This window comes from Narcine bancroftii, unplaced genomic scaffold (genome assembly GCF_036971445.1).
Source record: "Narcine bancroftii isolate sNarBan1 unplaced genomic scaffold, sNarBan1.hap1 Scaffold_676, whole genome shotgun sequence".
Taxonomy (NCBI): Eukaryota; Metazoa; Chordata; class Chondrichthyes; order Torpediniformes; family Narcinidae; genus Narcine; species Narcine bancroftii.
Genome location: NW_027212188.1, coordinates 4874 through 19895, shown reverse-complemented (window position 1 = coordinate 19895; position 15022 = coordinate 4874). Strand labels below are relative to the sequence as shown.

The 15022-nt window shown below is 33.6% G+C and overlaps 1 protein-coding gene across 1 annotated transcript; it reads left to right on the top strand.

The window, feature by feature from the left end:
* Positions 1-9308: 9308 nt before the first annotated feature.
* Positions 9309-12289, top strand: LOC138751093 (NADH-ubiquinone oxidoreductase chain 2-like; the record flags this gene model as incomplete). The annotated part of the gene is given in 1 exon segment (XM_069913169.1): positions 9309-12289. A coding segment is annotated over 1 exon segment (702 nt), but the record flags the coding sequence as incomplete, so codon positions are not given.
* Between the last annotated feature and the right edge of the window lie 2733 nt (positions 12290-15022).

Below are 15022 nucleotides of genomic sequence, written 5' to 3'. Positions count from 1 at the left end.
ATACAGAAAACTTTATCCCAGCCAACCCACTCGTAACTCCAACCCACATTAAACCAGAATGATATTTTTTATTTGCATATACAATTCTACGATCAATTCCTAATAAATTAGGGGGGGTACTAGCCCTAATCTTTTCAATCACCATCCTTATATTAATCCCGATAATACATACCTCAAAACAACGAAGCATAACATTCCGACCCCTCACCCAACTCATATTCTGATTACTAGTATCAAATACTATTATCTTAACATGAATCGGAGGACAACCAGTTGAACAACCATATATCATAATTGGCCAACTATCATCTATATTATACTTCATCCTATTCCTAATTATTATACCTATTACCGGATGACTAGAAAACAAAATACTAAAATTATAACCGTCCAGGTAGCCTAATTTAAAGGCATTGGTCTTGTAAACCAAAGACTGAAAGTGAAAATCTTTCCCAAGACTTACTCTCAATTTATTATAATAACACACCTAAAACTTCATTAATACAAAACATCATCAATTGATACGGAAAAACTCGTACCAATTGATGATTTACGTCACCCCCCACGACCATCTAATAACCTTTTTTCAAGGGAAAAAAGATCCAAACTCCTATCCAAAACCAAAATCTTAATTAAAATACCCCCTGAAAAAACGTAATATCTTATTAAAATCTTACCCTAATATTTAGAGTGTCGGGGGAAGAGAAGTAAATCCTAACCTTTAATAAAACACTACCCATTATTCAAAACATATCTCATAGTAAAGAACTATAAACTCAAAACAAACTATAAAATAAGCACCCATCAATAATAGACTTCAAAACATTTATATCGGTTTTTAAAAGAAACCTAAACAACCAAACCTTTAAAACCCAACCAAAACAAGATCAACCCATTAAACCCACCATTACTACTAATACTATAACATATCAGTATAATTCCTTTTCTCATAGGACAACCAACCGAATAACCACATATTAAAATTGTTCTCACCTATACTATTCTTCATCCCATTCCTAACTATTACACATTACCGAATGAAAAACAAATTATAACCGTCCAAATACCTAACACAAAGACTAATATTAAACCAAAAACAGACCTACTCTCAATTTATTATAATAACACACCTAAAACTTCATTAATACAAAACATCATCAATTGATACGGAAAAACTCGTACCAATTGATGATTTACGTCACCCCCCACGACCATCTAATAACCTTTTTTCAAGGGAAAAAAGATCCAAACTCCTATCCAAAACCAAAATCTTAATTAAAATACCCCCTGAAAAAACGTAATATCTTATTAAAATCTTACCCTAATATTTAGAGTGTCGGGGGAAGAGAAGTAAATCCTAACCTTTAATAAAACACTACCCATTATTCAAAACATATCTCATAGTAAAGAACTATAAACTCAAAACAAACTATAAAATAAGCACCCATCAATAATAGACTTCAAAACATTTATATCGGTTTTTAAAAGAAACCTAAACAACCAAACCTTTAAAACCCAACCAAAACAAGATCAACCCATTAAACCCACCATTACTACTAATACTATAACATATCAGTATAATTCCTTTTCTCATAGGACAACCAACCGAATAACCACATATTAAAATTGTTCTCACCTATACTATTCTTCATCCCATTCCTAACTATTACACATTACCGAATGAAAAACAAATTATAACCGTCCAAATACCTAACACAAAGACTAATATTAAACCAAAAACAGACCTACTCTCAATTTATTATAATAACACACCTAAAACTTCATTAATACAAAACATCATCAATTGATACGGAAAAACTCGTACCAATTGATGATTTACGTCACCCCCCACGACCATCTAATAACCTTTTTTCAAGGGAAAAAAGATCCAAACTCCTATCCAAAACCAAAATCTTAATTAAAATACCCCCTGAAAAAACGTAATATCTTATTAAAATCTTACCCTAATATTTAGAGTGTCGGGGGAAGAGAAGTAAATCCTAACCTTTAATAAAACACTACCCATTATTCAAAACATATCTCATAGTAAAGAACTATAAACTCAAAACAAACTATAAAATAAGCACCCATCAATAATAGACTTCAAAACATTTATATCGGTTTTTAAAAGAAACCTAAACAACCAAACCTTTAAAACCCAACCAAAACAAGATCAACCCATTAAACCCACCATTACTACTAATACTATAACATATCAGTATAATTCCTTTTCTCATAGGACAACCAACCGAATAACCACATATTAAAATTGTTCTCACCTATACTATTCTTCATCCCATTCCTAACTATTACACATTACCGAATGAAAAACAAATTATAACCGTCCAAATACCTAACACAAAGACTAATATTAAACCAAAAACAGACCTACTCTCAATTTATTATAATAACACACCTAAAACTTCATTAATACAAAACATCATCAATTGATACGGAAAAACTCGTACCAATTGATGATTTACGTCACCCCCCACGACCATCTAATAACCTTTTTTCAAGGGAAAAAAGATCCAAACTCCTATCCAAAACCAAAATCTTAATTAAAATACCCCCTGAAAAAACGTAATATCTTATTAAAATCTTACCCTAATATTTAGAGTGTCGGGGGAAGAGAAGTAAATCCTAACCTTTAATAAAACACTACCCATTATTCAAAACATATCTCATAGTAAAGAACTATAAACTCAAAACAAACTATAAAATAAGCACCCATCAATAATAGACTTCAAAACATTTATATCGGTTTTTAAAAGAAACCTAAACAACCAAACCTTTAAAACCCAACCAAAACAAGATCAACCCATTAAACCCACCATTACTACTAATACTATAACATATCAGTATAATTCCTTTTCTCATAGGACAACCAACCGAATAACCACATATTAAAATTGTTCTCACCTATACTATTCTTCATCCCATTCCTAACTATTACACATTACCGAATGAAAAACAAATTATAACCGTCCAAATACCTAACACAAAGACTAATATTAAACCAAAAACAGACCTACTCTCAATTTATTATAATAACACACCTAAAACTTCATTAATACAAAACATCATCAATTGATACGGAAAAACTCGTACCAATTGATGATTTACGTCACCCCCCACGACCATCTAATAACCTTTTTTCAAGGGAAAAAAGATCCAAACTCCTATCCAAAACCAAAATCTTAATTAAAATACCCCCTGAAAAAACGTAATATCTTATTAAAATCTTACCCTAATATTTAGAGTGTCGGGGGAAGAGAAGTAAATCCTAACCTTTAATAAAACACTACCCATTATTCAAAACATATCTCATAGTAAAGAACTATAAACTCAAAACAAACTATAAAATAAGCACCCATCAATAATAGACTTCAAAACATTTATATCGGTTTTTAAAAGAAACCTAAACAACCAAACCTTTAAAACCCAACCAAAACAAGATCAACCCATTAAACCCACCATTACTACTAATACTATAACATATCAGTATAATTCCTTTTCTCATAGGACAACCAACCGAATAACCACATATTAAAATTGTTCTCACCTATACTATTCTTCATCCCATTCCTAACTATTACACATTACCGAATGAAAAACAAATTATAACCGTCCAAATACCTAACACAAAGACTAATATTAAACCAAAAACAGACCTACTCTCAATTTATTATAATAACACACCTAAAACTTCATTAATACAAAACATCATCAATTGATACGGAAAAACTCGTACCAATTGATGATTTACGTCACCCCCCACGACCATCTAATAACCTTTTTCAGGGGGAAAAGATTTAAACTCCTATCCTTGACACCCAAAGCCAAAATTTTAATTAAAATACCCCCTGAAAAAACGTAATATCTTATTAAAATCTTACCCTAATATTTAGAGTGTCGGGGGAAGAGAAGTAAATCCTAACCTTTAATAAAACACTACCCATTATTCAAAACATATCTCATAGTAAAGAACTATAAAACTCAAAACAAACTATAAAATAAGCACCCATCAATAATAGACTTCAAAACATTATCGGTTTTAAAAGAAACCTAAACAACAAAACCCCAACCAAAACAAGACCGACTCATTGGGCCCTAATATTACTGCTAATACTACAATATATCAGTATGATTACAGCCAAAACACAAATTTTCCATTTTCCAGTCAGATCACACATTATGAAATTAGACATATATACATACTATGCTTAATAATCATTAATAGATTTTCCCCATCTTCATTACATACTATGTTTAATAATCATTAACAGATTTTCCCCATCTTCATTACATAATAACCTTAGACCTCATAATTATGATTTTCCAATATTTCATTACTTAAATTTATCACAATTACCTCATTATACTATTTACCATTAGATTAATACATACTATTTTAACTAATATAATCAGTATTTAACCAACGTTTAATGAGGGTTGGTAAGAAATCAACAATACCCTAATATAGATACCTTTGCACGGTTTGTGGTACGGTAATAGATTAATCCCCTATAATTGCTCAAATATTGGCATTTGGCACCCTTGTAAGGTATTACTCTCTTGTCGTATCAGGACTCCATCTCCACTAGTTCCCTTAATTGTCATTCTACTCTTAATCGTCTCAAGATTTCTAGCCCTCCCAGTCTTTTTTGGGGGGAATGAAGCAATAACAAACCCTCGAGGGTTGGTAACGACTCACTCAATTAAACTTGTGTTATCCTCGACATATCATGATTTAACCATTACTTATTAATTCATGGTTAATGATTGTCAAGTAAACTAAGAATGTACATCATAGGACAATAATTATAATTATATGAGATATTTAGGATGAATAAATCAACATGAATTTAAGAAAGAATTATTATTAATAATCATATTAATTCATCATATAATTTTTAATTAATGTTAAGAGCATTCATTTCTTTACCACATGGAAAGATTTATTGGACATAAATATATTATATAGGTGCCCCTGGTCTTAGAAACGAAAACGAAAAAAAAAAAAAAGAATAAAACATTTTTTTGGAAAAACCCCCCCTCCCCCCAATATACATGGTTATCCTCGAAAAACCCCTAAAACGAGGGCCGATGTATACTTTTGGGTTTAATGACAAAGTGTAAAATGCGTCATTGTATATAGTGTTACACATGCATGCTAGTGTAGCTTAATTTTAAAGCATGGCACTGAAGATGCTAAGATAAAATTTTAAAAACTTTCACAAGCACTGCAGTTTTGGTCCTAGACTCAGTATTAATTTTAACTCAATTTATACATGCAAGTTTCAGCAATCCAGTGAATACGCCCTAAACAGACTATTATTTGTTTAGATGCTGGTATCAGGCACATATATTGTATCATAGCCCATGACACCTCGCTCAGCCACACCCCCAAGGGTACTCAGCAGTAATAAATATTATATAATAAGCGAAAGCTTGAATTAGTTACAGTTATAAGGGTTGGTAAATCTCGTGCCAGCCACCGCGGTTATACGAGTAACCCATATTAATACTTTACGGCGTAAAGGGTGATTAAAAATTCTCAATTCATTCTAAAGTTAAGACTTTAATAAAGCTGTTATACGCACTTATAAATAAAAAAAATCATCAACGAAAGTGACTTTAACAAATTTGATACTTTGACCTCACGACAATTAAAACCCAAACTAGGATTAGATACCCTACTATGTTTAATTATAAATAAATAAGTATTTACTAACCTATTCGCCTGAGAACTATAAGCGCTAGCTTAAAACCCAAAGGACTTGGCGGTTCTTCAGATCCACCTAGAGGAGCCTGTTCTATAACCGATAATCCACGTTAAACCTCACCACTCCTTGCCTTTACCGCCTATATACCGCCGTCATCAGCTCACCCTATGAAGGAACAACAGTAAGCAAAATGAATAATATATTCAATACGTCAGGTCGAGGTGTAGCGAATGGAGTGGAAAGAAATGGGCTACATTTTCTATAAAGAAAAAACGGACAATAAATGAAAAATACTTAATAAGGTGGATTTAGCAGTAAAGATAAATAAGCACATTATCCTGAAGACGGCTCTGAAGAGTGCACACACCGCCCGTCACTCTCCTCAAACTTAAATCTAAACTTAAATAAAAAAAGAAAAAATATAAGAGGAGGCAAGTCGTAACATGGTAAGTGTACTGGAAAGTGCACTTGGAATAACCAAAATATAGCTAAAAATCAAAGCATCTCCCTTACACCGAGAAGATACTCGTGCAATCCGAGCTATTTTGAACCTTAAAACTAGCCTATTCACCATTAAAACTTTAACAATATTTAAATATTAAACTAAAACTTCTAACCTTTAACTAAAACATTTTAAATCTTTTCAGTATAGGCGATAGAACCAAAAATTAGAGCCATAGAAAAAGTACCGCAAGGGAAAGTTGAAAGAGAAATGAAATAATCTTAAAGTAATAAAAAGTAAAGATTAAACCTTGTACCTTTCGCATCATGATTTAGCCAGAATAAATAGGCAAAAAGACTTTTAGTTTATCCTCCCGAAACTATACGAGCTACTTCGGAGCAGCAAATAGTGCAAACCCTTCTCTGTTGCAAAAGAGTGGGAAGACTCCCAAGTAGAGGCAACAAACCTACCGAGTTTAGTGATAGCTGGTTACCCAAAAAAAGAACCTTAGTTCTGCATTAACTATTCATTAAATCATATAAGAAAAATCTTAAAAGACCTAATGTAATAATTAATAGTTATTTAAAAGAGGTACACCTCTTTTGAACAAAGAAACAACTTTATTAGGAGAATAAAGATCACATTAATAAAATTTAAATTAAATCAGTGGGCCTAAAAGCAGCCACCTGTCAAGCAAGCGTCACAGCTCCAAACTATTAACAAAATAAAATACTGATAATTAATCTAAATCCCCTTAATAATATTGGGTTATTTTATATTCAATAAAAGAAATTATGCTAAAATGAGTAATAAGAGGAATTAAACCTCTCCTAACACTAGTGTACACCAGACAGAATTAAATCACTGGTAATTAACCGCCACCAACTAGAGGTAATTATAAAATTAATAAATAACTAGAAATTCATATTATAAAATAAACGTTAATCCTACACCGGTGTGTTATATAGGAAAGATTAAAAGAAAATAAAGGAACTCGGCAAACACCTAACTCCGCCTGTTTACCAAAAACATCGCCTCTTGTGTTATAAATATAAGAGGTCCCGCCTGCCCTGTGAAACATTTAACGGCCGCGGTACCCTGACCGTGCAAAGGTAGCGTAATCACTTGTCTTTTAATTGAAGACCCGTATGAAAGGCATAACGAGAGTTTATCTGTCTCTATTTTCCAATCAATGAAATTAATCTCCACGTGCAGAAGCGAGGATATAACTATAAGACGAGAAGACCCTATGGAGCTTAAAATAATTAAATTAATAAGTAACCCACTAATATCCATGGACTTAATAAATAACTTAATATAATTTAACATTTTTGGTTGGGGCGACCAAGGGGTACAAAAAAACCCCCTAATCGATTAAGTATTCAATACTTAAAAAATAGAATTACCATTCTAATTTACAGAACATCTGACGACACATGACCCAAGACCTATTCTTGATCAATGAACCAAGTTACCCTAGGGATAACAGCGCAATCTTTTCTAAGAGTCCATATCGACGAAAAGGTTTACGACCTCGATGTTGGATCAGGACATCCTAATGGTGCAACCGCTATTAAGGGTTCGTTTGTTCAACGATTAATAGTCCTACGTGATCTGAGTTCAGACCGGAGCAATCCAGGTCAGTTTCTATCTATAATAATATTTTCCCCAGTACGAAAGGACCGAGAAAATGAAGCCAATGCTTAAAGCATGCTTCCCTTCCACTTATTGAAAAAAACTCAAATAAGTAATAAAGATTATATATTAATCAAAAATAATGATTAGTTAGGGTGGCAGAGACTGGTAATTGCAAAGGACCTAAGCTCCTTCATCCAGAGGTTCAAATCCTCTTCCTAACTATGTTAAACTACGTATTTATCCACATTATTAATCCATTAATATACATTATCCCAGTACTTTTAGCTACAGCCTTCTTAACACTACTAGAACGAAAAGTATTAGGCTATATACAACTACGTAAAGGACCTAACATCATTGGACCTTATGGCATTTTACAACCCATTGCAGACGGCCTAAAATTATTTACAAAAGAACCAATTATACCATCTTTCTCCTCACAAACACTCTTCCTACTAGCCCCAACCATAGCACTAACACTTGCCCTTTTAATATGAATACCATTACCAATACCACACGCAATCATAAACATCAATTTAGGTTTATTATTTATCCTAGCAATCTCAAGCCTAACAGTATATACAATCCTAGCCTCAGGCTGAGCTTCAAACTCAAAATATGCTCTAATAGGAGCACTACGCGCTGTAGCACAAACCATCTCATATGAAATCACATTAGGCCTAATTCTACTGTCCCTTATTATCATAACAGGAGGCTTTACCCTACATACATTTAATTTAACTCAAGAAAGTACCTGATTAATTCTACCAACCTGACCATTAGCCATAATATGATATATCTCAACATTAGCAGAAACTAACCGAGCTCCTTTCGACCTTACTGAAGGTGAATCAGAACTAGTCTCAGGCTTCAACATTGAATACGCTGCAGGACCATTCGCCTTATTCTTCCTAGCAGAATACTCAAACATTTTAATAATAAATACATTATCAATTATCCTATTTATAGGAACATCATATAATATAATAATACCAGAACTTACCACCTTCAGCCTAATAATCAAGACAGCCCTATTAACCATTCTTTTTCTATGAATCCGAGCCTCATATCCACGATTTCGATATGACCAACTCATACATTTAGTATGAAAAAATTTTTTACCATTAACACTAGCACTTATCATATGACATATTTCATTTCCAATCGCCATAGCAAGCCTACCACCACTAACATAAACAAAAGGAAGAGTGCCTGAACTAAAGGGTTACTTTGATAGAGTAAATCATGAATGTTAAAATCATTCCCCTTCCTAGAGAAATAGGACTTGAACCTATACCTTAGAGATCAAAACCCTAAGTACTTCATTATACTATCCACTAAGTAAAGTCAGCTAAATAAGCTTTTGGGCCCATACCCCAACCATGTTGGTTAAAATCCTTCCTCTACTAATGAATCCATTTATCCTACTAATCCTTATCCTTAGCCTAATCATAGGAACCCTAATAACATTCACAATAACAAATTGATTATTAATCTGAATAGGCCTTGAAATTAATACCATAGCCATCATTCCATTAATAATTTATAAACACCACCCACGAGCAGTAGAAGCCTCCACCAAATACTTCATCACACAAGCCACAGCCTCTGCAATACTCCTATTTGGAGGAACCATCAATGCATGACTGACTGGACAATGAGAACTAACCCAAATAACAAACCAAACAACAACAATATTTATTACATTAGCCCTAGCCCTAAAACTAGGACTAGCACCAATACACTTCTGACTACCAGAAGTAATACAAGGAATTAATTTACCAACAGGTATAATTCTAGCAACATGACAAAAACTTGCACCATTAGCAATCCTATTTCAATTACACCAAACACTCAACCCACATTTATTAACAATTCTTGGATTAACATCAATCGTTGTAGGAGGATGAGGAGGACTAAACCAAACACAACTACGAAAAATCCTAGCCTATTCATCAATCGCACATCTAGGATGGATAATATCTATTTTACACTACATACCTAACCTCATAATATTAAATCTAATTATCTATTTGATTATAACCTCCTCCATATTCTTAATATTAATATATATTAACTCCACAAAAATTGAATCCATCGCACCATCTGGAATAAAAACACAACTAATCACACCAATTTTCCTTACCTCTCTCCTATCATTAGGAGGATTACCTCCCCTATCCGGCTTTATACCAAAATGATTAATTATTGAAGAATTAACTAAACAAAACATAATATTTACAACCACTATCATAACTTTAGCAACATTATTAAGCCTATTCTTCTACTTACGATTATGTTATATAATCACATTAACCATCTCCCCCAACCTAACTTTATCAACATCAACATGACAATCACCTACATCCAAACCAAACACATTACTAACTTTATCCACAATAATATCAATTATACTTCTACCATTAACCCCCATAATATTTATACTAACCCTATAATAAGAAGTTTAGGTTAACAAAACCAAAAGCCTTCAAAGCTTTAAATAAAAGTGAAACCCTCTTAACTTCTGATTTAAGATTTGCAAGACTTTATCTCACATCTTCTGAATGCAACCCAGACACTTTAATTAAGCTAAAACCTTACTAGATAGACAGGCCTCGATCCTATAAATTCTTAGTTAACAGCTAAGCGTTCAATCCTACGAACATCTATCCAGCTTCTCCCGCCGTAAGGGGCAAAGGCGGGAGAAGCCCCGGGAGATCTCTCTCCTTTTCACGATTTGCAATCGTCTGTAAACATTTATACTACAAGACTATTCTGATAAGAAGAGGATTTATACCTCTCTCTACGGAGCTACAATCCGCTGCTTTAAACTCGGCCATCTTACCTGTGGCAATTAATCGCTGATTATTCTCTACAAATCATAAAGATATTGGCACCCTATACTTGATCTTCGGTGCTTGAGCAGGAATAGTGGGAACTGGTTTGAGCCTATTAATTCGAACCGAATTGAGCCAACCAGGTACTTTACTGGGTGATGATCAAATCTATAATGTAATTGTTACTGCTCATGCCTTTGTTATAATCTTTTTTATGGTTATACCAATTATAATTGGTGGATTTGGCAACTGATTAACCCCACTAATAATTGGAGCCCCAGACATAGCTTTTCCACGATTAAATAATATAAGTTTCTGATTACTTCCCCCATCCTTTTTATTACTACTAGCTTCTGCAGGAGTAGAAGCCGGCGCTGGCACCGGCTGAACAGTTTATCCCCCTCTTGCTGGTAATCTCGCCCATGCAGGAGCATCAGTTGATTTAACAATTTTCTCATTACATTTAGCTGGAATTTCATCTATCTTAGCATCCATTAATTTTATTACCACAATTATTAATATAAAATCCCCATCAATTACACAATACCAAACACCCCTTTTCGTATGATCATTACTTGTAACCACAATTCTATTACTCTTATCTTTACCAGTCTTAGCAGCAGGTATTACTATATTATTAACAGACCGAAATCTTAATACAACCTTTTTTGATCCAGCAGGAGGTGGTGATCCAATCTTATATCAACATCTATTCTGATTTTTTGGCCACCCAGAAGTTTACATCTTAATTTTACCAGGATTTGGTATAATCTCACACGTAGTCGCTTACTATTCCGGAAAAAAAGAACCATTCGGTTATATAGGAATAGTTTGAGCAATAATAGCAATTGGACTACTTGGTTTTATTGTATGAGCCCATCATATATTTACCGCTGGAATAGACGTTGATACCCGTGCCTACTTTACTTCAGCCACCATAATCATTGCCATTCCCACTGGAGTTAAAGTATTTAGCTGATTAGCAACACTCCATGGAGGATCTATTAAATGAGAAACACCCCTTCTATGAGCATTAGGATTTATCTTCCTATTTACTATTGGTGGTTTAACAGGAATTGTTCTAGCTAATTCATCACTTGATATTGTTTTACATGATACATACTATGTTGTAGCACACTTTCATTACGTCCTATCAATAGGAGCGGTATTTGCAATTATAGCAGGATTCATTCACTGATTCCCCCTAATTTCCGGGTATACACTCAATTCAACCTGAACTAAAATACAATTTCTAGTAATATTTATTGGAGTAAACCTAACATTTTTCCCACAACATTTTCTTGGTTTAGCCGGAATACCACGTCGCTACTCAGATTATCCAGATGCTTATACCCTCTGAAATGTTGTATCATCCATCGGCTCAATAATTTCCCTAGTTGCCGTAATTATACTCCTATACATTTTATGAGAAGCATTCGCCTCAAAACGTGAAGTATTAACTATTGATTTACCACATACAAATGTAGAATGACTTCACGGCTGTCCACCACCTAATCATACCTTTGAAGAACCACCATTTGTTCAAATCCAACGTCCTATGTATTAATACAAGAAAGGAAGGAATTGAACCCCCATATATTGGTTTCAAGCCAATCACATCACCACTCTGTCACTTTCTTCAAGATTTTAGTATAATAGTAACACATTACCTTGTCAAGGTAAAACTGTGGGTTAAAACCCCACAAATCTTATAATGGCACACCCTTCACAATTAGGATTCCAAGACGCAGCATCTCCAGTAATAGAAGAACTCCTCCACTTCCACGACCACACATTAATAATCGTTTTCTTAATTAGCTCACTCGTTCTCTATATTATTTTAGCAATAGTATCTACCAAACTTACTAATAAATACATTTTAGACTCACAAGAAATTGAAATTGTATGAACAATTTTACCAGCAGTTATCCTAATCTTAATTGCCCTACCATCATTACGAATTTTATACTTAATAGACGAAATTAATGATCCACATATTACAATTAAAGCCCTAGGACATCAATGATATTGAAGCTACGAATATACAGATTATGAAAATTTAGAATTTGACTCATACATAATCCAAACAGAAGACCTTAACCCAGGTCAGTTCCGCCTCCTAGAAACGGATCACCGAATAGTAGTACCAATAGAATCCCCAATCCGAATACTCATCACTGCCGAAGATGTTTTACACTCATGAGCAGTACCCGCACTAGGAATTAAAATAGATGCAGTACCAGGACGTTTAAATCAAACTGCCTTCATTATTTCACGACCAGGTATTTTCTACGGACAATGTTCAGAAATCTGTGGCGCTAACCATACTTTCATACCAATTGTAGTTGAATCAGTCCCACTTGAACATTTCGAAAACTGATCTTCATTAATACTAGAAGAATCTTCATTAAGAAGCTAAAATAGGATTATAGCATTAGCCTTTTAAGCTAAATAATGGTGACCTCCTACCACCCTTAATGATATGCCACAATTAAACCCAAATCCATGGTTCTTAATCTTCTTATTTTCATGACTATTTTTCCTAACAATTATAACACAAAAAGTAATAAATCACCTATTTATTAAGTATCCTAAGCTTGAAAATACAAAAAAACCTAAACCAAAATCTTGATACTGACCATGACCCTAACCTTTTTTAACCAATTCTTAAGCCCCTCATTAATAGGAATTCCACTAATTGCCCTAGCAATTATAATTCCATGAATAACATTATTAAATTCATCAAATCGTTGAATTAATAACCGACTTATGACCTTACAAGAATGATTTATTAACCGATTTACATATCAATTAATACAACCTATTAATTTAAATGGACATAAATGAGCTATAATCCTTATAGCATTAATATTATTCTTAATTACAATAAATTTATTAGGACTTCTTCCATATACATTTACCCCAACAACACAACTATCATTAAATATAGCATTCGCTATCCCTTTATGATTAACCACAGTTCTAATTGGACTATTAAATCAACCAACCTCTTCACTAGCCCATTTACTTCCAGAAGGAACACCAACCTTACTAGTACCAATTCTAATTTTCATTGAAACAATTAGTTTATTTATCCGACCACTAGCACTAGGAGTCCGACTAACTGCAAACTTAACAGCTGGGCACCTGCTCATACAATTAATTGCAACTGCAGCATTCACATTGATTAATGTAATACCAACAGTAGCTTTACTAACATCACTAATTTTGTTCTTATTAACTATACTAGAAGTAGCCGTAGCAATAATCCAAGCTTACGTATTTGTACTCTTATTAAGCCTTTATTTACAAGAAAACATTTAATGGCACACCAAGCACATCCATATCATATAGTAGATCAAAGCCCATGACCATTAACAGGAGCTATAGCCGCATTACTAATAACATCTGGCCTAGCTATCTGATTTCACTTTCATAAACCATTATTATTAATTCTAGGATTTATCCTAATAATCTTAACCATAATCCAATGATGACGAGACGTAATCCGAGAAGGAACCTTCCAAGGCCACCACACCATACCAGTACAAAAAGGACTCCGCTATGGAATAATCCTATTTATTTTATCAGAAGTATTCTTCTTCCTAGGTTTCTTCTGAGCCTTTTATCACTCAAGCCTAGCACCAACTCCAGAATTAGGAGGATGTTGACCACCTACAGGCATTTATCCATTAAATCCATTTGACGTACCACTTTTAAATACTGCAGTTCTATTAGCATCAGGAGTAACAGTAACATGAGCTCACCATAGCATTATAGAAGGCAACCGAAAAGAAACAATTCAAGCCCTTACCTTAACCATCCTATTAGGTTTTTATTTTACCGCTCTTCAAGCAATAGAATACTACGAAGCTCCATTCTCCATCGCTGATGGTATTTATGGTACAACATTCTTTGTAGCCACAGGATTTCATGGCTTACATGTAATCATTGGTTCTACATTCCTAATAATTTGCCTTTTACGACAAATCCAATTCCACTTCACATCAAAACATCACTTCGGCTTTGAAGCCGCAGCATGATACTGACATTTCGTTGATGTAGTATGATTATTCCTTTACGTATCAATTTATTGATGAGGTTCATAACTTTTCTAGTATAAAGACTAGTACAAATGATTTCCAATCATTTAATCTTGGTTAAAATCCAAGGAAAAGTAATGAATCTCATCATATTTATTATCACTATAACGGCCCTCATTTCCCTAATTTTAGCTATTATCTCATTCCTTCTTCCAATACTAAAACCAAACAATGAAAAATTATCCCCATTTGAATGTGGCTTCGACCCATTAGGAAATGCACGCTTACCCTTTTCAATCCGATTCTTCCTTATCGCCATTCTATTCATATTAT